This window comes from Acomys minous (genome assembly GCF_964271855.1).
Source record: "Acomys minous genome assembly, chromosome: 1".
Classification (NCBI taxonomy): domain Eukaryota; kingdom Metazoa; phylum Chordata; class Mammalia; order Rodentia; family Muridae; genus Acomys; species Acomys minous.
This window is the reverse complement of record NC_140483.1, coordinates 186,901,310-186,926,401: the sequence shown is the minus strand read 5'-3', so window position 1 is coordinate 186,926,401 and position 25,092 is coordinate 186,901,310. Positions and strand designations below refer to the sequence as shown.

At 45.8% G+C, this 25,092-nt stretch overlaps 1 protein-coding gene across 3 annotated transcripts in view; it reads right to left on the bottom strand.

Annotated features, from left to right (window-relative positions):
- Positions 1 to 25,092, bottom strand: part of PATJ (PATJ crumbs cell polarity complex component) — a 324,218-nt gene that overhangs the window by 29,063 nt on the left and 270,063 nt on the right. For all 3 annotated transcript variants that reach the window (XM_084769227.1, XM_084769228.1, XM_084769229.1), the window contains 7 exons: positions 16,627 to 16,820; positions 15,396 to 15,543; positions 14,378 to 14,464; positions 9,877 to 9,985; positions 9,316 to 9,353; positions 4,560 to 4,682; positions 3,796 to 3,900 (listed from right to left, as the gene is read on the bottom strand). In XM_084769227.1, the coding sequence (XP_084625353.1) occupies positions 3,796 to 3,900; positions 4,560 to 4,682; positions 9,316 to 9,353; positions 9,877 to 9,985; positions 14,378 to 14,464; positions 15,396 to 15,543; positions 16,627 to 16,820 (804 nt within the window). The remainder of the gene's footprint in view (positions 1 to 3,795; positions 3,901 to 4,559; positions 4,683 to 9,315; positions 9,354 to 9,876; positions 9,986 to 14,377; positions 14,465 to 15,395; positions 15,544 to 16,626; positions 16,821 to 25,092) is intronic.

Below are 25,092 nucleotides of genomic sequence, written 5' to 3'. Positions count from 1 at the left end.
CACACCCGCCAGATATGGACTCCTAACTATTATCTCTTTGATTTAAGGATTTTCTTCTGATCCCCAAAATTGTTCCTAGGCTTTGTGATCCGTTTCTTCCATTTTAGTTCATTCAGTCAACTGGCATCTAATAAGAGCAATGTGTTAGGCATGCGCAACACACTTCCTTGGCCATGAGGCTGCTCAGCCTGCCCACACTAGTGCTCCTAAAACTACAATGCCATCAAGAGTACATCATTCTGAACAAAAGATGAGACACTGAGATCAGAAGTTCAAGGCTAAGCCGGGCATGGTGGCGCACAGCTTTAATCCCAGCACTAGGGAGGCAGAGGCAGGTAGATCTCTGAGTACGAGGCCAGCCTGGTCTACAAAGCGAGTCCAGGACAGCCAGGGCTGTTACACAGAGAAACTCTGTCTCAAACAAACAAACAGTTCAAGGCTAGCCTTAGCTGCATAGTGAGGCCAGTCTGGGTTATCTGTTTGATTAATGTTGCTCCAATTCACCATCTCCCAAAGCCCATCTCTACAAACTCTGTCCATGATAGAAATGTCTGACATGGTTTTTACCCCCTCTTATGTCCCCAAAGAAAGGTATAAACTTAGAAGCATTTATTTTTCTAGTGGGCTGGGCTGGTAAGTGGTTAAGGGAGTTTGTTGCTCTTACAGAGGACCTGAGGACCTGAGCTCATTTCTCAGCACCTGCCTTAGATGGCTTACAACTGCAGGTTACTGAAGTTCCAGGGGATCTGATGTCCACTTCTGGCCTTCTTGGGCACCTGCACACATATGGCATTTACTCACAAAGACAGACAGAGAGACAGAGAGACAGACAGACATACATACAACACACAAACACTTATACATACGTTAAAAGAATAAGATAAATCTTAGTACAAAACAAAAGCGAACCTTTTCTTCTCTAGCAGAGACTATGGCACCTGAATTAAGACCTGAGCAGGACAAATTCCCAAATTACAAGAAGCAAACACAACTAGAGACACTTCAAACAGCCTAGTCAACCTCAGCTGCTCAGTCTGGGGTCCTCAGGGGTGCGGACATCTGCTCTTTCTTAGAGTTAGAGACGGTACGCTTCCAGAAGTGTTAGCTGCCTCTCTAGTCTCCACTCTGCAGTCTGATGACCCAACTGTAGCGTTTCCTGGGCCAACAGCACTTGCTGACGGCTTTGTGTGAGACTCTGGAAGTCTTTCCCATGGGCCAGGAAGATGGCTCAGCCTGTAAGGTGCTTGCCTCTAAGGCACGAAGACCTGAGTTCATCCTCTGGCATCCACGTAAAAAGCAAGAAGTGGTGTGTGCCTATAATCCGTGGGTTGGAGAGGTGGAGACAGGCTGGGGCTTGCTGAAGGTGGACTGTGACAGAGGACTGACCTTTGTCCTGCACACATGCATACAGAAACATGTCTCTTTTCATTTCACCAGGCACAATTACCTGGCCTTTTTTTTTTTTTAACTTCCCTGTCAATGGCCTGTCTGATACTAAAGATAATTGCCTAATGATGAGTCAGCTGCCATGTAAGTGTGTTGCATATTGTTTTACTTCAAGCAAACACCATATGACTAGAAGGTACTTGAGAGGGGACACTGCTAAGCTTTGTGTCTACTGTGCCTGTGGTCATTAAACTCCATTTTCCTTAGTGTGAGTGTCTCAACTAGGGACTCCTCAGAGGGTCCACTGATCTGTGCAAAGCGCAGATGAGATCTGGTGCCCCCTTCTGGCATACAGGCATACATACATGCAGGTAGAGCACTGTATACATAATGAATAAACAAACAAACAAACAAATAAATAAATCTTTAAAAATATATTGAAAGGAGCACTTGAGCAAGAATAAAGTGTTGCCTCTGTGAGCTTTGTTGTTGTGAGACAAGGTTTCAGTACAGATTTACCTCTAACTTTCTATATCACCAAGACTGATGCTGAACTATTGATCCTCTTGCCTCAGTGTCCTGAGATGTGGGACTATAGATATGGTCACCAAACTTGGCTTCTAAAAGCAAAGTTTTTGTTCGCTTATTTTTGTTTTTGTTTTTTTGAGACAGGGTCTTTTTAAGAAAATGATCAGATCCCCTGGAACTGGAGTTACAGACAGCTGTGAGTGGCTGTGTGTGTGCTGGGAGTTGGACTTCCTTTGCAGGAACAGCCAGTGCTCGTCACCCCTGAGCCATCCCGCCATGACAGGGTCTTAAGTGGCCCAGGTCTGGCCTTGAACTAATTCTGTAGCCAAAGGCAGCCTTGAACTCAGTATGAAGCCAAGGGTGACCTTGGACTCTCCATGCTCCTGCCCAACCCCCATTGCTGAGAGGTGCCACATCTCCCAAGGTAATTTTAATATTTAGTTACGATTACACTTTTCTACTGTGTCTTTTTGTGGGTTTTTGCAGGGTGGGGTGAGGGGTACTGGGACTTAACCCAGAGTTTTGTGCGTGCTACACAATGTTCTAACACTGAGCTCCAGATTGTGTCATGTTCCTTGTGGAAAATGGTGGCGATAAACGTACTTAGTCAGTGTGTAAGCATGCCAATAATCTCAGACACTAAGAAAAAGCCCCTTTTCTTGCTCAGGTTCCCACCTGAGGCTCTGCTCCCTTGCGCCTCCTGTGACCACAGCTGAGAAGGAAGAGTGCGCTTGTAACAAGTGACTCTAGGGGTCAGTAGGACTCGAAGGATGGGCGAACAAAAAGCAAAGTTCCTGAAAGTAGGAATGCAAGGAACTCTGCCCAGAAATGTCCACATTATGTGGAGACAACACACAACCATCGAGAAGCAGGTCCGAGGCTGTCCACACACTGTTTTGGTTGGTACTCAGCAGACACTTAAGGACCCAAATAACATTTGGCCTAATGCATCAGCTCTTTTGAGACCACAGACAGTGTTTCATGGCCCCTGTTATGGTTTAGCAAATCCTTGCTAAAGGCTTTGTCACGTTAACCTAGACCACTGGGATCTCAGGGCTAAGCACCACAAATCACTTCTCTCAAATGTCATGCCTTTTCCACTCAGTCTTCTTATGCTAAGGCTAGAATTATCTGAGAGCTGGCTGTGGGTTTTATTCTTTTTACCTGTAAATCATCTTATACTACCTCTTCAGCAGCAGGGTGATTATAATCCTTCATTTTAGGGGCACTCATTAAAGACGCTCACTGGTAGTGCGCTGCCTCTTAAGTCTCTGCACGGGATCAATCTTAGCGAACGTGAAGGGCGGAGAGGGAGGGAGGGGAATTAGCAGCACGTTTTGCTTTTACTTCCTCCTGTATTTCTCTCTGCTTCTGGACAATACTCATGGGGCCACAGCTGATCGATAATTGTCTGCCTTAATTGATGACTACTATGCAGTGAGAGCTGTAGGGTGCTGGCAGCCATCCACGGCACAGGAGAAAGAGCATTGTATTTCTCTCTGCCATTAAAGGGACAGGAAACAGTGCCTGGGCTGCCCAGTAAGTCTTTGGATATAAGAAAGGAAATAATTTCCTATTCCCAGAAAACTTCAAGTTACAAAAGAATGCTGGAAGCTAAAAAGCCTTGTTGATTTATCACATGAAGCTGAGAGTAATTTTTTCTCCCCTTGTTACACTTTCGTATAGCCCTGCTTATGCCTGTGTGGGTGGCATTAAAGAATTTCTGAATAAAAATAATAATTTCTTGCTTTCAACTTTCACCATTCACATGAGCGAGCACCCTGGTGGGTGGCGATGCCTACTGTGAGTGACGCTCTGCTCGTCTTTCCTGCTGCCACTTATCTGCCTCTCCCAGCCGTGTCTCTCTATTGATGGAAATACCTGCAGGATAATGTGCCCGAAAGCATTCTTCAGTAGATTCACCGCGTCTGTGTGAGACAGTCCATCCAGAGGTTGTCCATTGATGCTCACAATCCGATCTCCAACCTGGAAGGACAAAAGCGCGAGAAAATCACGATCATTACAACAAAATTAAATTTGAGAAGAATGTCAAAAATTCTTCATAGGTTATAGTTCCGGTCTGCCTCCTTGGTGAGAGCTGGCTTCTGCGGGGTGTGGGGACTTTTTACGGCTTTCCCCAAATGCAGCCTGATCAGAGAGACAAGAAGGGGGCCAGATTTGATTACTAAAAGGCATTGCAGGTCACTTTTGTATTTTGGTGGCCAGCAAGAATGGGGTTCACAAACTAATTGTTCAGTGGAGCGCTGAAGCAGAAGGCAAGTATTAAGAATAAAGGACAATAGGAAAAAAATCATAAAAATGTTGATACTTTCAGTTGGGGGAAAATACCAAGATAAAATCTGAGTTTTAAAAAAAACAACAACAAACAATTTTGGGTAAATGAGACACCACAAGGGTTTGAGAGGATGGTAAGGAGATTCTTTCTTCTACTCTGAAGCTTTGATAAAAAACATTTTATGGATCCTTAATTAATTTCATGCCTACAGTCTTGGTAAAATATTCTGCCCTCAGCATGAGTGGCTGATGGCTTTTGCAATTCCAACTTTAAACAAGTCCCTGTGGCTACAAGCTCCCTGCCGACCCAAGCACAGGCTGTCAGCCTTCTGTCATCCCGTGGTATCTACCTTAAGCTTCTGGGTCCGTGCGGCCACGCCATTGGCCTGAATCATGGCAATAAATATCGGGATATCTCCTAAAGGACTTCCTTTTCCTCCAGCAATACTGATTCCAAGGGCGTCGCTGAGCTCCTACAAAGAGAGAAAACAGAAGGCCTGCGTGTTGAATAGTAGACACAGACAGACTGTCCTCTGACTGCACCAAACAAAAACTCTCCATGATGTAGGAGGCAAGAGTAACTTGGGAGCTAAGTGCAGGGCATCACAAAGGTCTGTGTCGCCTTGTGCGGTCAGGTCGCCATGGGGACCTCAGAGACGTCCATCTCTGTGAGCCTCCATCCCTGTGCACAAGACGGGAAGAAGACTGCATAGTACACAGCGATACGCTGAGAATAAGGAAGCACACTACTGCTGTCCTGGCCTACAGAAGAGGCTCAATAAAAGCCAATAGCAGCAGTAAATTTAAAACAAAAACAAAAACAAAAGCCATTACTACTGCTCAGTGGAGCGGCCAATTTGACGCAGGCTTGGCAAGTGTGTTCTCATATGGTGTTTATGATTAAACTGCCACACATATCATGTTCTGGGTGTGAACAAACACACTTGGCTTCAAAAGAGCTGCGTGGCTGCATTTAACAAAGGCTCCTGGAGGGTGCCCGCTGTTGTGACAACAGTTTGGAGAGGAAAGTAAAATAGAAGCGGGAATCTTTGCAAAGATGGACCCTTGTGCGGAGATCTGGCTCTCGTCCCACACCCTCCCCCCACCATAGGAGGCTTAATATTTTTTTAAACGACTGAAAGAACAAATGACAAGTTGTGTTGGCACTCACACCACGTCCATCTACTGCTCCTGCTGACTATGAGGAAAAAGTCTTGTCAAAAGGCAAAAAACAATGGCCTCTGGCTTCTGTAACTAAAAGAAACTAAAACTGTGGTGGAAAGTGAACATTTGGAAAAGAGAAAACAGGGGCATGTTGCCCAGTCTCATTGCATCTGTATGTGTGCTTGTGCATGTGTGTGCACGCACGTGTGTGCATGTATGATCATGTGCATGCATGCATGTGCAAGTGTGTGAGTGCATGCCTGTGTGTACATGCACATGCATGTAGGTGTGTTACATTTTTGCTCTGAGGGAGAACCCCAGTCAAACTGGGAGCTGAAAAGGTGGCTGTAGTGCTGAGGTTCTGATGCAAACCCCATCCGTCTTGCAGGAAGACCCAAACGGGGCCTCCCTGGCTGCTTGACAGTGCAGGAGGAAATGCAGAGTGGAAAGAGTCAGAGAGCGCCCTCCATCCTGAGCACAAGTGCATGGGAGTCTCAGGCTCAGTTCGAATATACTAAGTGTAAAAAAGCCCTCAACCAGCATACCAAGGGTTTTGATTATTAAACTTTACTTGAGTCATCATTAAGGCAGAGAGGAATTTCCCTCTCAGTCTAACTGGGCTGACTGCCTGATAAAGTGTAAGTACCATTATTCCTCAGGGTTGCCCAGCTTAACTTCCAGGATAAAATCTAAAGCTTGTCAACATGCAGGAAAATGTAACCATTTTTCTGCTAATGCTGTGTCCAACATGTAGGACAGCTGAAAGTAAACACTGTAAAACTGTTTCTTACAGAGTTGCATGGCCTGTACCAAGCCCCGGGCTGGATCCCAGCAATGGAAATAGAACAACAGAGGCAGGAGCACTATGTGAGGGAGATGGTCTGCATGGCCACACAGCTTCTGCTCTTGAAACTTATCACTTAAAAATATTGAGCACTGGCTGCTCTTCCAAAGGTTCTGAGTTCAATTCCCAGCAATCACATAGTGGCTCACAGCCATCTACAATGAGATCTGGTCCTCTTTTGGTATGCAGGCAACATTGTATACAGAATAAATAAGTAAATAAATCTTTGCAACATTGTATACACAATAAATAAATCTTTGCAACACTGTATTCATAAAAATAAATAAATAAATCTTCACAACATTGTATACATAATAAATAAATAAATCTTTAAAAAAATATTCAGAGCCAAAGGTGGGCAGGATCCCAGCATTCCAGGGAATAGAGGCAAATGATTTCTGTGAGTTCTAGGTCAGCCTAGTTTACATAGCAAGTTCCAGGCTAGCCAGAGCTACACAGAGCTATCTCAAAAAATAAAACAGAAACAAAAGAAACTTAGAAAGCAAACAAATATAAACAAGACAAAACATCACAGCTTAGTGTTCATCAATTATACCTAAAAAAAGCTGGAAATCAGAACAAAGCATCTTCAAGATTCCATATGCAAAGACTTTAATTACAGACTTGTAGGGCTGGGAGGAGCTCATGGTAGAGATGCCTTAGTGTGCAGGAAGCTCCAGCTTTAATCTCCACAGCCCAAACCAAATAAAATGTTACCAACAAGGCAAAACTCTCTACTTTAGGGCTATGGAGATCCTTCAGAAGATTAAAACCCAAGCCTGGCCTGATTTCAATCCCTGTAACCCCAGCCCTCTGACAGAGAGTTGGGAGGCAGAGACAGGAAAAGTGCCTGGAGACTCACGGGCCAGCGAGACTGCACCCTGTTCCAACAGGGTGGACGGTAAGCGCTGACTCCTCAGTTGTCCGCTGACTTCCACAAGTGACTGCGGTGTGACTATGTGTGTGAATACATAAACACACGCTCCTCATCCCACATGATATAAACAGATTAATCACTGTTATCGTTAGTGCTGCCCTGTGGTAACTAAAATTTAGAATAATTGTAATGCTTCACTTCCAGGCAGCTTCTATCCCATTTTCACAGCATTTGTGTCCAATTGATACCTTCTAAATGCATCGATAAATTCCAGGAGATGTTAATATATTTTTATTTTATGTGTATGAATGTTTTGCCTATATGTCCATCTGTGCACCATATGTGTGCAGGGTCCAGAAGAAACCAGAAGAGGGTGTTGGATCCTGCCCTTAGTTACTTTTGGATTGCTGTGAGGAGATACCATGTCCAAGGCTGAGAGCTTATATCCATAGGCACAAGGCAGATAGACAATGACACTAGCCCTGGTATGGGGTTTTGAAACCTCAAAGACCACCCCTAGTGACAACACCTTCTTTATGAAGGCCGTACTTCCTAATCCTTCCTGAACAGTCCACTGACAGAGAACTATGGGACCATTCTCACTTAAACCACCACCGACGCCCTGTAGCTGGAGTTATAAACTGTTGTTAGCCAATACGGGGAATTGAACCCAGGTCCTCTGGAATAGAAGCCAGTGCCATTAACTGCTAAACCACCTCTCCAGTTTCCAAGATGTATTTTATTATGAAGTCTGTGACTGGACCATGTGAAAATAGGCCGGGTATGAGCAGGCCTACTATAGAAACCTGTAAAAAGAAAGGACTGAAATGGCTAAAAATAATATAAAATATTTTCAGAATCTTGGACTACTTTGATCTTAACTGCACCTGTGTTTTTATCTGTGTTTATTGTTTACTATTGGTGCATTTGACTTCTTCCTCACAGAGCATCCGAGCTGCAACTTTAGTGGAAAGACTCAGGATAAGTTTGGCTTAATTATAGCCTGGAAGGACAGTGCTACCTTCTGGCATTCAGGAGGGACCTAGAATTACGTACTCTATATATCTTATCTCATCTATTTATTTTTGCCTTTCTAAAACTAGGGTCTCTGTAGGCCAGGCTGGCTTGGAACTATGTAGGCCAGGCTGGTCTTGAACTCATGGCAATCCTCTTGCCTTTGCCTCCAAATTGTAGAGATTACAGACATGAGGCACCAGGCTCAGCTCAGTTAATGCTACTGATGAGAAGACCGAGGCTGATTCGGTGAGATTAGTGAGCTGATGTTATAGATGGGCTGTGGCCCGTCAAAGTTCAACATTGAGGCTCCAAGCTTGAGATGAAAACAGAAGTCTACTTTCTAACATTCCCAGACATCACACGTGAACTGAAAGTCAGAGCCTGAAAATGAACTGGAACCCACATCACACAATCTTTTCAAAAGAGCAATTCACCAACACATAAAAGCCTTTAATGAAAGAGCACCCCCATCGCCCTGGAGATGGGATCCACGTTAGCTGGCCAAGAGCTCTGTGACCAAGCTGCACCCGTGTCCCAGCCATGCTTTGGATCTGATAGCTAGCTTCTTTCCTAAGAATTAATCCTGAGGCGATTATTCATATTATAGGAAGAAGTATACCTATGGCAATGTTTGTTATATAAGGTAAAAATTAAACATGGGGGCTGGAGAGATGGTGAACAGTTAAAGCATTTGTTGCTTTTGCAGAGGACGTGGGTTCAACTCCCAGCCCCCATGTGGTGGCTCATAACCATCTGTAACTCAGGGGGCACGTGGCCCACTTCTGGCTTTTGCGGGCACCAGGCATGCACACAGTGCACAGACAAACCTGTAGGCAAAATACTCAAACACATAGAACAAAAATAAATCTAAAAAAGTAATGAAAATGAAATATGCTAACTGTTTAATGAGGGGAAGCTGGTTAAAAAGTTGTAGGCACACCCAGACGACGGAGTGACTCTTATATAACCAGTAACAATCACCTTCTGTGCTGTCAAGAACGCTGACGTCATGCAGAGGGTAACAAGATGAGCTACGAGGGAACATACTTTTTGTTGTGTGAAATTCAAACACACACTATTATGAAAAGGATACACTTAGAAATTCACGACGGTAACTTCACTAACTTAAAAGAACATATAATCTGATAAATTACATCCAGATGGGGAAATGTACCAACGAGAATGGAAACAGTAGCCGGCTTACCCTGATTATCTCAACAGTCCTCGGGCCCACCTCTGTGCCTATGGATAAAGAGGCAAGACCATCCATTAATGCTTATGAACCAGACGTAATATGCGTAAGACGTATCATTCCCACAAGGGCAGCAGCATTTTCCCAGGTTGTTCAAGAAAGGAGACTAAAGCAAGCAGGCTACACCCTTCCTCAGCATCAGGACCCAACTGTGTCTTTGGGGGGCAGTGTCCCAGTGTGGACAGATGTGGCTGTAATCGTTTGTGGTCCGACTAAAGCTGATGAGCAGCAGCAACGGCCTGAGACATGGTTACTCACAGCTGGGGAACAATACACTTGTGCATTTTTCTGCCCTACTCAAAGATAACCTGCACCCAGGAGGGCCTTAGAAAGCCCTGCCTCCACCCTGTTCTCCAGGGCACACACACGTCTCACCTCCAGCCACCTGTAGTGCGCTCGCGTTCTCTCTGTACACAGTCGCGCTTTCTGACGTACTCTATGTTGTTGCTTTTCTGCTGTTCATGGGATCTGGGCCTCCCCCACCCTCCTACCCTCTTGAAGTACAGAACTTACATTTCTGGGGAGGATCTGAAGGTCTTTTCGTGCCAACCAGGTTTTGTAGGCCGGTGATGACTGGGGCAAAGGAAGGCCGACAGCTGCTGTGTGCACTGTGCTGATCCCCCTGAAAAGGAGACACTGTGGTCACTCGGGTGCAGGCCCAACCATGGCCCTAGAGATACACCCTTAATCAGAGCCTGAAGAAGCCAAGAGGGAAAACTAGTCCCTGTGCTCACCCTCACCAGCCCCCCATCTAAACGCTCGTTCCTTTGTGTCTCCACTGCAGACACCTGCATCTCAGTTACAGTAGGAAGACAGTGATCCGAGCTGAGTTTGTTGCACATGAAATCAAGCACTTTCCCAGTTCACCGCAGTGTTACAACCTTCAGTGACTGGCCCTGTCCTCTGAGGGCACAACCAACATGATCTCGCCCCCACCCCAAGGATCCAAACTACATCCCATGTTTTGCTTAGCTGAGTGTGTAAAGTTTGATCAACAGAAAGTGGACTGTGTAGAGACTTCTAGAGAAAGCAGTGGTGTCAAGGGAAGAGCTGGTTTTTAAGGATCGCTTACTTTTATATTCTGAACACTGTCCTACAAACAGAAATGGTCCAATCCAACTTGCTATACCTGTTATTTAAGTTTTCCTCACTTAAGTAGATATTTGAGATTTATAATATATAGTCATTTATGGCTAATGACTATCCAAAATCCCACACGTTAGCAAAGGCCTGTTCTAATGCAGGCCATATCACATCTATTTTTTTTTTTACTCAATTATCAAGCCTATGACCAATTGTCATGAAAATTGAAGCTAAGACTACATCACTATTACCATTTGGTAAATTATAATGCATTTTGTTTCTGAAACAGGGTCTTGCTATGTAATGCAGGACAGCCTTGAACTTGTATCTTCCCAAGCACTAAGATTACAAGTGTATGCCACCAAGCCTGGCTGAAGCTTTATTATTCTTTCTTTCTTTTTGGTGCTAAGGATCAAACTCAGGACTTCATGCATGTCAGGTGCAGGTACTATACCCACCACAGCTTAAGATCACTTATTTAACTGTGGAAGAAACTTTAAGACATTTAAATATTTCTTAAATAAGAAAGAGTTCAAAGCCAGGCGTATAGTCCCAGCACTAGGGAGGCAGAGGCAGGCAGATCGCTGTGAGTTCGAGGCCAGTCTGGTCTACAAAGTGAGTCCAGGACAGCCAGGGGTACACAGAGAAACCCTGTCTTGAAAAACTAAAACAAAACAAAACAAAACAAAAACAAAGAAAGAGTTCAAGTAAGCAGAGAAGTTTTATAGATATAGAGGAAAATTACAGATATACCTAGATTCCATAATCAAAAATCTGCTTCATTTTCATGATACACACACATGTATAATCTCAGCACTGGGGAGTCAGAGCCAGAGGATCCTGACCCTGGACACACATTTTGTAGTACCCCTCATAAAAATAAACTGAAAAATAAAATGTCTATAATTTCTTTCTATTTTATATGTTTAAGCATTTTGCTTGCATGTATATATATATGTGCACCATTTACATCAGCCTGAAGCAGCCGGAAAAGGGCATCGGATGCCCTGGAACTGGAATTACAGATGACCACGAGCCACAGTGTGGGCGGTGGGCACTGAACCTGGGTCCTCGGCAAGAATAACAAGCGCTCTACACCCCTAAGCCATTTCTCCAGCCCCCGACACGGTCTTCACCACACACTCTCCATGCATCATTAGCTCTTTTAAAGGCCACTTTCATGGCGGGTGGTGGTGGTGGTGGTGGTAGACATCTGATACTTTAGGAGAGACTCACTTTTCTCTGGTGTGGCACAGGGTTTCTTCCACTGTCCTAAGCTGACCCTATTTGCTATCTAATTGAGCATGACCTTGAATTTGTGATACTCCTCTCTGGGTGTTAGACTGGCAGGTGTGTGCCACCACGCTCAGTTTATATGGTGCTTGGGATACAAACTTAAGAACTGGCAGATACATTTAACCACCAAAGTGTACAAACTTAACAATTAGGGAAGATGTATTATTAAAAAAAAAAAGACATACACTGGGAATACACTCTTCTAGGGGGATGAGACATCCACTGTACCCACCAACTCAGCTGTTAGTCTGGGGTGGGTCGCGGGGGGGGGGGGTCAGCTTTATGTCCAGCACAGTTCAGCCTGTATTCTAGTCTCCTGTGTACTGGGCTTTAATGGAACCTTTCAACCCAGATGAGTCCTCTGCCCAAGGAGAAACCTGCCTGAGGTCGCTGGATGCAGCTCCCACTGCCGAATTAAGTCTCCAGTGAATTCCTGCCTGTTCACTCGTGGCAGCACTTTGTGTGTGCCTATGTTTGCTGCTAATTACAGAAGCCAAGGGTAGAGGCAAAAATCCATATTTAATGCTGTGGATTAGGTTTCATTGTTTGAACATTCTTATTTTTTTTCTGAAATTTTATTTACATAGATGTGCTTATCCCTGTGTGAGTATAGTTGTCAGATTCCATAGAACTTGAGTTAAAGACAGTTGTGAGCCACCATATAGGCACTGGGAACTGAACCTGGGTCCTTTGGAAGAGCAGCACGTGCTCTTAACCCCTGAGCCACCTCTCTACCCTCCGTTTTGAAGATTCTTAAAGTCAAAGCAGCTAGTATGTGATCCTGTCTGATCAATGATATATATTTAAAATTCTTTTATTGTATTGTGTGTGTGTGTGTGTGTGTGTGTGTGTGTGCATATGCGCATGTATGTGTGTAGACCCACACATTATAGTATGCACATGGAGGTCAGAGGATGACTTTTGGGAGCCAATCTATCCTTATACCACAGAGTTCCAGAGATTACATTCACGTCATCAGGTTTGGTTGAAAGTACATTGAAGCACTGCCTCACTGGGCCTCAGTGACAGCCTCACTGAAACACTGCCTCACTGGACCTCAGTGACAGCCTCACTGAAACACTGCCTCACTGGGCCTCAGTGACAGCCTCACTGAAACACTGCCTCATTGGGCCTCAGTGACAGCCTCACTGAAACACTGCCTCACTGGGCCTCAGTGACAGCCTCACTGAAACACTGCCTCACTGGGCCTCAGTGACAGCCTCACTGAAACACTGCCTCACTGGACCTCAGTGACAGCCTCACTGAAACACTGCCTCACTGGGCCTCAGTGACAGCCTCACTGAAACACTGCCTCATTGGGCCTCAGTGACAGCCTCACTGAAACACTGCCTCACTGGGCCTCAGTGACAGCCTCACTGAAACACTGCCTCACTGGGCCTCAGTGACAGCCTCACTGAAGCACTGCCTCACTGGGCCTCACTGAAGCACTGCCTCATTGGGCCTCAGTGACAGCTTCACTGAAGCACTGCCTCACTGGGCCTCAGTGACAGCTTCACTGAAACACTGCCTCACTGGGCCTCAGTGACAGCCTCACTGAAGCACTGCCTCACTGGGCCTCAGTGACAGCCTCACTGAAACACTGCCTCACTGGGCCTCAGTGACAGCCTCACTGAAACACTGCCTCACTGGGCCTCAGTGACAGCCTCACTGAAACACTGCCTCACTGGGCCTCAGTGACAGCCTCACTGAAACACTGCCTCACTGGGCCTCAGTGACAGCTTCACTGAAACACTGCCTCACTGGGCCTCAGTGACAGCTTCACTGAAACACTGCCTCACTGGGCCTCAGTGACAGCTTTTGTTGTCCATTTTCTAACACTAATGAGACCAAGCAGTGCTGACAGCTTTGCAGAAGCAGCTATGTCAACCACAAATCCAGGCCACCTCAGGCTGTGGGGAAGGCTGTAGCTCCAAGGCAACTAGGAGAGGACTAAAAGTCACACTTTCACCTCAAAAAAGGGGGCTGTCCATAACCTCCAAAGAGACTAGGGATTATGTGGAAACTTGTAGAGCTGACTCATGGGCCAAGTGGGACTAAGGGTGTCAGCCATTATAGCACATGCACAAATCACCGCGAAACTACTTCATTAAAAAGGTGGCACTGACATCAGTCTTGCAAATAAACATATTTGCTAACTCACAAAATGTCACCCGCTGCCATAAGAGAAACCTCCATACTTTGCTCTCCTAGGAGTACATCATTAATTGCCCTCAGCATGTGTGAGTGGCTATTCACAAGTTAACTTTATAGCGAGGTTTAATTGGATGAATAGAACAATGCTGTGTTAATGAGGGTCAAATTGCCACCAGATGTTACCTTTTTTTTTCCTTTTAAAAATAAACACAGCTGTGTACATATGCGCACAGGCAATATAGACTAGTGAGAGAGAAAAATGGACCTAAGAAAACACATTACAGGCAATAAAGGAGAGAAAAATGTTGGGCTTAATGAATTTCCACCCCCCCCTTTCATTTTTATTTCAAACACACGAAAGCACACTGGTGTGAATATGTGGCACATCAGACATCATTTCTAGATAATCATTTACGAAACGAAAGCCTTTCTCCCCCAGGCGCAAGGGAGTAGGCGAGTCGGCTGGGAAGGCATCAACAACCTGGCTGTTTTGTGAGGTCTTCCTCGAGGAGGCCCAGGAACCGGCTCGGAGTCTCCCGATCTCCAGCTGCACCAGGCCCTGGACACACTTGGAAAGACAAGAAAAGACGGAAGTGAAACTCGGCAGCATTTATGATCTTCAACACCAAAGCAGAGCCTGCAGTCATGTCTGTGGCCAAGGCTTCCTGGAGGGTAACTAGGCCAACAGGCAAAAAATGAGAGCCGGTCATGCAAAGCCCAAACAAACCGGAAACACAGCAGCTTCGTCTGTGAGCCCTTCAAATACATCACACGGGCTTGGTATCCATCTGCCTTTCTTCCCTTCCATCTGCCTTCTGATGAGAGTGTTCGTAAAGAACCCAGCAGTCAAGAAGCGGGAAAGCGCAGAGAAGGAAGTCCAACAGGGGACAGGACACAAATCCAGGCCCTCCTTTGCAGAGCAACTGAGAGCTGACTGTACCAGGAACCTCGATTATTTAAACAAACCCATCTGTCTGCGCTGGTTGCAACCACGGGGGAAGGAGGTCAGGAGGTCCTGCCCCATAGCTGAGATGTCTCAGCTGCAGACTTCCGCAAGCTCGCCGGAGCCCAGGGTGGGAGTAACCTGCCCAAGCACAGCTTTGTGGCTCTTTTCATTTGTGAAATGAAGAAGCCAGTCTGGATGAGCTTTAGTGTTTCCTTCTAGCAATAAAGTTGGGTTTGATTAATGCAGAGGGAGGGGTGGATGGACGCTCTAGGGCACACACTCTGTCCAGGGAGCTGGTCGACAGACAGGTGTGACAGTTGGAATGCTCACTAGCACAAGACGCTGCCTGAAAGCCCCCAGGCAGGTCCTTCTGTGTGCTTCGTCAGCACAAAAGCTTTCCTTTAAATCTGTTCTTGGCCATTTAAAACAATCAGCTGTTATATTTCTAGTAAGAACAGAGCAAAAGCACCCAACCAGGGCCAAGCAACTGGACAGGGCCAGTTCTGTGTGCGCTGGTCACTGTAGCCAGGTGGGAAGCTGCTTAGGGACTCACCTTGAGGATGGTGGCCACTGTCTCCTGTGAGGCATGCCTCATGTCCTCTCCATTCACAGACAAGATTTGGTCTCCTTGAATCAACCTCCCATCGAGGTCTGCGGCTCCACCTTTCACAATGTCAGAAATAAACACTCCACTTCCACTCCTGTTAATGTGACCAAGCATTGCGGGATTGGCTCAGGCAGTTACTTAGTAATTAAAATTAGGCCTGCCTTTACAAAAACTAAAAATTCAAGATCTAAAACTCAGATGTTCTAAAAACCAATTTATTAAGCCCAATACTATCCACTAACTTCCTAAATAATAATATTCATGTTTCAATTACGCCTACTTGTGCTATGTATTGTACATCCATCTTTCCCTACGGTGCTCTTATTTTTATTGGTGGTATAAACCTGTGATCCCAGGCTGGCCTTGAATTCACAGAGACCCACCTGCCTCTGCCTCCAGAGTGCTGGGATTAAAGGTGTGCACCACCATGCCTGGCTCCCACCACTCACTTTTTAAAAAGGCAGAGTATAACTCCATGGCTGACTGCTTTTTGGTGTGGGCATGGTCCTGGGGTGATCCCAGCACTCCACACAGACATGAAGTGAGCAAGCTGTTCTCCTAAGGAAGAGCCATTGCTAATAACTTCCCTTTCCTAACAAATGAAACCCATTATTCACTGTCTGTGTGTTTATGTTAATGCATTTATGTTTATGTGGCTATGTGCATGCCTGCACTTGCATGGAGGTCAGGGGACAGCGTATAGGACTTGGTACTTTTGCCATGTGGGTCCCAGGGGATCTGAGGCAAGTCATCACTTTGATGGCCCCTGCCTTAGCTCCCGGGGCCTTCCTGAAAGCCCCTAACAGTTCTATTGTTAATCTCTTTCCTTTTGTCATTCCTTGGTTGTACCCTACCACCCACAGCCTCCCAAGGCAGGCTGGCCTTGAACTTCTGATCCTCCTGCCTCCTCCTCCTCAGTGACGGAATCATAGGGCCTGTACATGCAAGAGTAACCCACAAATACTACTGTAGGCAGCTCCCCTGGTCCTGCCTGGAGCTGAGTGCAGACTCGGCATCCAGCTGGAACTGTGAGTGTGCACGGGGTCCAGCTGTATCAACAGGACACTCTGAGAAGGCCCATCGCTGGTTCACACAGGCCTTGTTTCTCCATGTTTAGAGGCACTGGCCCCTATACTGAACAGGGAAGGCTGAGCTTCATTTGACCAACCATTCTTACCGCTTCCCAACAATGCTCAGGCCCAGGCCGCGGCCGGTCTTCTTGTGCAGCTCCACAAGGAAGACCTCCAAGTTCTCTTCATCTCTGTACTGGGCCTCATCTCTGTAGACCACCAGCCGCACCTTCTGGGGGGTCTGCCTCAGGGCCGTGATGGCTTCTTCATGGCTGGAGCTTCTCAGGTCAACCCCGTTAACCTGCAACAACAGCCATCCTGAGACAGGCCGCTTACAGCAAAGGCATTTCAGCTTGCTGCCGCTCCTTGCTCCAGCCGGTCAGAAATCTCAAGAGATTCCGGAGCATTCCCAAAGCACGCCACATGACCGTCAGGGGTAGGAGCTGCTTCTCATACAAAGACCCCACCCCGCAGGGAACAGAGGGTGGGTCAGTGTGCATGGTTTTGTATTTACACAGCTGCAGACTCAGTTGTGCAGTTAGGGGAGCTGGTGTGTGTGTGTGTGTGTGTGTGTGTGTGTGTGTGTGTGTGTGTGTGTGTGTGTGTAGGTGGTTACTTACTCTTTGAGGAAGAAGGGAAGTAGCTAGTACAGTATCAGCCCAGTTACTATCTCTGGCCTGTTTGCTTGTTGGGCCTGACTCTTACTCTTTTTTTTTTTTTTTTTTTTTTTAAGATGGTCTCACTATGTAGCCCTGGCTGTCCTGGAAATGCTATGTGCAGACCAGGGTAGCATAAAGTCAGAGGGCTGCTGCCGCTGTCTGCCAGGCACTGGCATTAAAGGGCTGCACCATTGCAGATCTGGGTGGCCCCTCACTCTTAATTGCTTATATCATCTTTAGAAGTGGCCCAGAAGGAAATAAAGGACAAGTGTCTCCGACAACTTCAAAGAGGCCCACGAAGACTTCTCAGTTGAATCTGATGGCACAGGCAGAGAATGGTGGCCACCAGGGAACATAAGACACTGCAAACAGTTGGCAAAGCCACAGCTCTGTTGGTGAGTCACAGATCTGGGTATCTCAGGGCCCCTCTGAGCCCCACTTTCTTGCTCTGTTATATGAGGCACAGCCAACTTATTAAGTAAATACTCCCATAGTGCTTGTAATGCCAGTCCTTCCTTATGGATCCCCCCAAGTGTTATTAGTATTAGCTGTATAAACACTGGTTATCACTGTAATATCTCCACGCACATAATGTATTCTGATCAGATTCATCCTTCTTTTCCTTCTCTTGCCCCCACACTCTCTGAGGTTCATCCTTCCCCCTCCACTCTCACGACTTCCTCCCACATAGACATCACACATGAGACAAAGCATGTGATACTTGACCAAGTCTGACTTATGCTGCTTAGTTGCTACCCAGTTCCATCAGTTTTCCTGCAAATGACACGCTTCTACTTCTCTCTGTGGCAGGATAACACCGCATGCGCATGTGGCACATTTCTTTATCCACGGGTGGGCACCTAGGCTGATGCTATGACTTGGTTGTGTCGAACAGTAGGACCATAAAACTGGACAGAGCGTTTATGCACCTGTAATGTCAACACTCAGGAAGCTGAGGCAGGACTCCCACATAAGCTGACGTAAGTTACACAGCAAAACTCTGTCTCAAAACAAACAAACCAACAACAAACACAGCAGTACCACAGTGAACACTGTTATGTTAGCATCTCTACTGCTTCCTGATGAAGATTCTCTGAACTGTATACCCAGCTCTCCTTTTAGGTTTTTGTGTGAGTGCCTGCCATGACTAGGCTCTACATCAAACAGCTACAGGGACCACGTCAAGAGACCCATGATGCAGTCAAACCAAGACAGCAGCCATTCAGTCTGGGGAGATAATCAATGCCCTCCCCTCCCCCACCCAGACCTGTTCAATACCAGGGCTGACGCCAGGGCCCCAAGTCCCCACTCTCTGTCATTAGTCTATAATTGCAGCTCTTTTTGCTTTGAGCTTGCTCTGTGCCCAGGAAGAATCTAAACATGTAATCCTCCTGCCTCAGAATGTAAACAGCTGGGATTACAGACCTACATATTTTTTTGTTTTTTGTTTTTTTGAGACAGGGTTACTCTGTGTAGCCTTGGCTGTCTTGGACTTGTTTGTAGACCAGAATCCCCTCAGACTCACAGAGATTCTTCTGCCTCTGCCTCCCTGAGTACTGGGATTATAGGTATACAACACTATGCCTGGCAGACCTACATATTTTTGACTTACAGTTTTCTGATAGCTAAAGATATTGAACCTTTTAGATGTATCTGTTGCTTATTTGTACTACCACTTTTGAGAAATGTTTGTTCAATTAATTTGTCTATTTATTTCCTTGTTCTTTCTGTGTGTAATTTTTTTAATTCTTTATATATTCTGAGTATCAATCCTCTATTGTGTAAGTAGCAAGAAAAGACTTCCTCTCAGTGTGTAGGTTCTCTCTTCCAGTCTGGTTAACTATCCTTTGCTATGCAGAAGCTTTTTTCTCTCCCCCCTCCCTTTCTCTCCGTCTCTTTCTCTCCCCCCCCTCCTCCTTCCTTCCGTTCTTTTGGGGACAGAGTTCCTTCGTGTAGCCCTGGCTGTCCTGGAACTTACTCTGTAGGCCAAGGTGGCCTTGAACTCACAGTGATCCACCTGCTCTGTCTCCTGCGTGCTGGGATTAAAGGTGTGTACCACCACAGCCTGGCATCAGTTCTTTCTTCAATTTCCTAAGCTACTGGCATCTTGTTCAGAAAGTCCCTGCCTGTGTCTACTTCTCAACTGTTTCTCCTACTAGTTTCAGGTCTTGACTTATGATTGTCTTAGTTACTTTTCTATTGGTAAGACACCATGGCCAAGGCAACTCATAAAAAGAAAGCATTTACGGGGCTCACAGTTCCAGCAGGTCAGAGTGCATGATCTTTATAGTGGGGAGCATGGTAATAGTCCAAAGTCTTCCAAAATCCAGCACGGTCAGGCGTGTCACAGCAGTGATAGCCCATTCCATGATACCAACTTATATCTTAGCTACTCCTCTGTTGCTGTGACAAACACCATGACCAAGGTAACTTATAAAAGGACAGGTTTATTGGGCTGACAGTTTTAGAGGGTTCCATAACCATTACGTCTGGGCTTACAGCAGCAGGCAGACAGGCAGGTGTGTCCTAGAGCAGCGGTTGAGTGCTATCATCTACTCCACAAGCAGGAGGAAAACAGGGGAAGCTAACTGGAAACAGCACCAAGCGCTGGTCTACCTCCTCGAGCAAAGCCATGCCTCCTAGTTCTTCCCAGCACTCTACCAACTAGGGCCAAGCAGTCAAATATATGAGCCCATGGGGGAAATTCTCATTCAAACTAATACAGTGGTATTTGATGTATGTTGAATTGATATTTTATATAGGGTGAGACAGGACCTAGTGAATATTGCCTGTTTTTAAGCAGATACTGTTTTCAGCTGGCGTGGTCATGCATGCCTTTAATCCTAGCACTTGGGAGGCAGAGGCAGGTGGATCACTGTGAGTTCGAGGCCTGCCTAGTCTACAAAGTGAGTCCAGGACAGCCAAGTCTACACAGAGAAATCCTGTCTCAAAAAACCAAAAAAAGAGACTGTTTTACTCCAGTTATGGTATTCTTTTCTTTTCTTTCTTTTTTTTGTCTATAGTTGAATATTTTTTGGCACCCTGTTGTTTTTGTTACTATTGGAATGGATATTTACTCATTTACTGCTTATACCGACTCTCTGAAACATATACTGCTATTATTACATTTACAGTAGAAGAAAACAATGCATAGAGAGGCCAAGAAGCTTTACAAAGGTCACACAGCTAATAGGTGGAGGAACAGTCAACACTGCTTGTCTGTGTGTGCGCTCATGTATATATGCGGAAGACAGGTAACACTGAGTATCTTGTATTGCTTTCTCTATCGTATATTGAGGCGAGGTCTCTCACTTGAATCCAGAGCTCATCAATCTGGCTAGTCTCCGTAGCCACCTTACCGTGGGAATCCGCCGTCTCTACCTCTCAGGGGCTACGATTACAGGCCAAGCCTCTACCTGACACATTTGTGGTGCTAAGGAACTGAACTGCAGCCCTCACTCTTAAATAGTAGGTGGCTTGCTCACTGGCTCATCTCCATAGTTCCTAACCGAGACAATCTTTCCATTCGAGCCCTTTGCCCACACAGCCTCCTAAGTTAGGATCTACCACAAAGAGTAAACGATTGACAGTGATGAGTGAATTTCTAGAAAGAAGAAACTCAAGGGCAGGGTAGCTTTGGACTCAAAGTTAGCCGCTCCCTCCAGGTCACATCTCGTCAAAGAGCCAAACAAAGGGACGGCTAGCCCCAACATGGCCAAGCAGAGGCAGGAGTGGAAGCACTCCTGACACGTGACTGTTCCCCCTTGTTCTGGTATAGCTCTCTGTGTGCCCCAGGAAGGTCAAGCCTGTCTCCGAACTTGGCCTCTTCATCCGAAATGGATGGGCTGAAGGAAATGCTGGTTTCCTCTGCACGGGAGCCCTCATGATTCCTTCAGGCCACTAAATGCTTTTACACTGTTAGTGAGGAAACCTACAGAACAAAGGGGAACGTGAGCTGAGCTGATTATTTTCCTGTAGCCCAATAGATGGCACACAAGACCGCTTCTGTTATTTAAAACATGAGGCAGCCTCACGGACTGAAGGTGAACTTTGCAAGCCATCTCAAAGGCCTCAGCAAATACACAAATAAGCAAAGGCAGTGTCACTGGACTCTAATGTTGCAAAGACAATCTCATCCAGGTTCTGGCACTAAGGGGCCTGCTCAGATCAGAGTGACCTTAGCCTGGTTTCCATGTGCTCAGCTGATCATGAGGCAGCTCAGCGAGACAAACAATGCAGCGTGGTCTGAGCACTGTGGACAGATGTATCCTTGGAAAAGCAGGCATCACAGCATTGCTTACTGAGCACGGGGGTGGTGGGAGTGGCCTCCTGGTTGAGAAGGGCTCTGGGAGGTCCCGCATCACTTCCTTTCAGTAGGATGGACATGTGGGAAGTGGAGGATGAGCTGTTGCCAGACAGAACCTCTGGTTACTCATTATTTTAGTTTATGGGGAAATTCAGGAATTAACTCTTAGGTCCCACTTAAACAGGAGATCAGGTAGGTAAGAGAAGAGACAGGCCTAAAAAAATCCACCAGGAAGAAGACAGCGCATGCTCATCAATGTCAAAAAATTGTTTGGTTGTGTCTTTGGAACACAATCTGGCTTACCCTAATTTTAACATCAGGATACTGTGATGTCCAATATTGACTGTCAATTTGATAAGGTCTAGAACCCACCGACAGATAGGCTCGAGGTGTGTCTGTGGATTATGCAGAGCAGGCTCCCTGGAGGAGGAAGGCCACTATAACATGGGCAGCACTGGTCCGCAGCTACTGTCCCAGATTGAGCAAGGGGGAGATAGTGAGATGAGCCCAGCACTCGCTGCCCTCTGCTTCCTGCATGTGGATGCACTGTGCCCAGCTGTCACTCATCCCTGCCACCACACTCCTGTCCACAGGCTGTATCTTCTCGAGCTGTGAGCCAAACAAGCCCGTTCCCTTAAGTTGTTTTTTTTTATGTGCTCTGCGGTGTCAATGAGATGAATAATTAGGAACAGATATCACTGAAGCCATGGCAGACCGGCCTGTGGAACGCAGAGGACCCTCTCGAGCAGAAAATGTTCTTACAAAAGAAAGCAGCTATAGCTGTAGTATAAAGACAGAAAGTAGTGTGGCTGGAGAGATGGCTCAGAGGTTAATAGCACTGTCTGTTCTTCCAAAGGTCCTGAGTTCAATTCCCAGCAACCGCATGGTAGCTCACAACCATCTATAATGTGATCTGGTGCCCTCTTTTGGCAAGTAGGCACACATTCAGGCAGAGTACTGTATAAATAATAAATATAAAAAAGAGAGAGGTAGTAGTTTTAAAAAATGGTATTGAGAGTTGAATCCAAGCCCTCTTCTACGGAGTCATGTTTCTGACTGCAGTGGTGGCGAGTATCTGTAAGCCAACAATTGAGAGGTAGATGCAGGAGTAACAGGAATTCAGGTCCAGCCTCAACTATATAGTTACCTCTGAGGCTAGCCTGGGATACAGTATGAGGTCCTTTCTCAAAACAAAAACGAAAGTGGCTTAGTTTGGGATGGCAAGGTGCCTGAGTAGGCAAAGTCACTCGGTACCAAGTCTGATGACCTGAGTTTGATCCTTGGAACTCACATGATGGGAGGAGAAAATGGCTTCTTGAAAGTGTCCTTTGATCTCTACATGTGTGCTGTGGCACGTGCAAACACACACACGCATACACACACACACAAACACATGCTCACGCACATATAGGCAATAGATGAATAAATGTTAAAAAGTTTTAAGTTTTAATTTTTAACTAAATTTCACTGAGTTGCCTATCCTGCCTTGAACTCAGTCTAAATCTCTGGTAGGCTTTGAAGAACTTGTGCTGCCTTGTGCGTGTGGGCACCTTACGCCTGTACCACTAGGCCCGGCAGGAAAACTCTACTGAGGTATAACTGATATAAAGACAGGTATAAGCCAGGTGTGCCGGCACCACATTTATTCCCAGCACTCAAGAGGCAGAGGCAGGCAGATCTCTGAGTTCAAGGCCAGCCTGGTCTAGAGTGAGTTTCAGAACAGCCAGGGCTATTAAAAAAACAACCTGTTCTATATGTATCAGTATTTTGCCTACACGCATGGCTATGCACCTCCTGCATGTCTGGTGCCCAGAGGCCAGTGGACTCCAAAGAAGCTCATTTACACTAAAATCAGTTTGCTAGCCCAGGAATGGCAATTCAAATACATGGAAAAGTTTCTAAAATGATGAAGTTCAAAAAATCCTGAAGTTTTGCCAACTCGACACAAGCTGGAATCATTTAAGACTGTGGCTTTCGGGCTGTGAGACGCCGTGTGGATACTGGTAACTGATCCAAGGTCCTCTGGTCTTCCAGTGCTGTGAGCTGCTCAGCCAACTCTGCAGCTCCTACTTTTAATATTAAACCTACTCATTTTGAAATGCCAATTATGACAATTCCAATGGACTAGAAAATCTGGGAAGGATAAAACAGGGAGCAGAAGTAGCCTCAAACTTCTGATGACTAAAGAACACATCATGTTACTTTCCTAAGACGCCCTGCTCGTGCTTCCAGCCTCATCCACCAGCACCTTAGTAAATGCACTGGGGGCTCGCCCTGACCCGGTGTGCCACAGGCACGGCCTGCATCCTAATTCACACCTGTAAGTGCACTGGGGGCTCGCCCTGACCTGCGTGCCACGCAGCCACAGCCTGCATCCTAGTTCACACCTAGCCTGGGTCTTCTTTCACCCTCTCATCTAGGTTCTGCAGTCTCCGTTTACCTCTGCTTCCAACTTGGGAGGCGGAAATGAGCCACCCAGAGGAGAAGTCAAATTCTGTGATGTCATTCATAACATGCTACATTAAAGATACAAAGCAAAAACTGCACATGCCTTCCATAACGTCTACTCCATTAAACTCATCCAATGAAAGAGATAGATGCTAAAGTCTCACGTCATTGAAAACCTCTTTACTTCCACCTACAAGAGCCTGGGGCTGAAATGGCTTCCTGCTCATTTGTTCCTTAGCATCACGTGGCCCATTGTGCCAACATTTATTTATTTTTAACATATCAATGTTGTCAGTGGAAATTATCCCATATAATGAGTTTTGCTTGTCCCAGTTTCAAATACTTATTTTTCTTGCTGGGCATGTTGGCACACATCTTTAATGCCAGCACTTGGGAGATAGAGGCAGGCAGAGATCTGTGAGTTCGAGTCTGGCCTTGTCTACAAAGTGAGTTCCAGCACAGTTAGTGCTGTTACACAGAGAAACCCATCTCAGAAAAAAAAATCACCTTATTATTCATATTTTAGTTACATATATGTGTATGTGTTTCTGTGTGTCTGCAGGTATGGGTACAGTAGTGCCCTCAGAGCCAGGGGTCAGACTCTCTCTAGAACTGGAGATACAGATGGGTGTAAGCTGCCTAACACAGGTGTTAGGAACTGAGCCCAGCTCCTCTGGAAGAACAGTACAGGCTCTCAGTTGCTGAGCCATCTCTTCTGCTCCCTAGCACCTTTTAAAAGGCTTTAGCAGTTTTGCTAAATGACAGGCAAATTAAAGAATTCACTCAAGCATCTCAGTGTTTGGTAAGTACAAGATGCCATCCAAAGGGAAAGAGTTTACATTACTTACTGACTTAGAAGTGCTGAAGGTGAGGCTTGGCTTTCCTCTTTACAAATGGGTTATTAGAATTAAGGAAATCATTTGTGGAAACAGAGTCTTTAAAATTGCAGGTGTGTGCTGAAGTATGTGTTTGTATGTATATGTTTTTTAACAGGGGATTTAGTACAGAAAAACAGAGACAAACAAAAATCAAATTGCAATATTATATATCCTGTCTGACATAAAAATGTTAGAACTGTAAATGGTACTTTCTTTTTCACTAAACACTGTCAGAGTTGATAAACAATGCCATGATTATAAACCAGTGAAAGAGGAGGATGT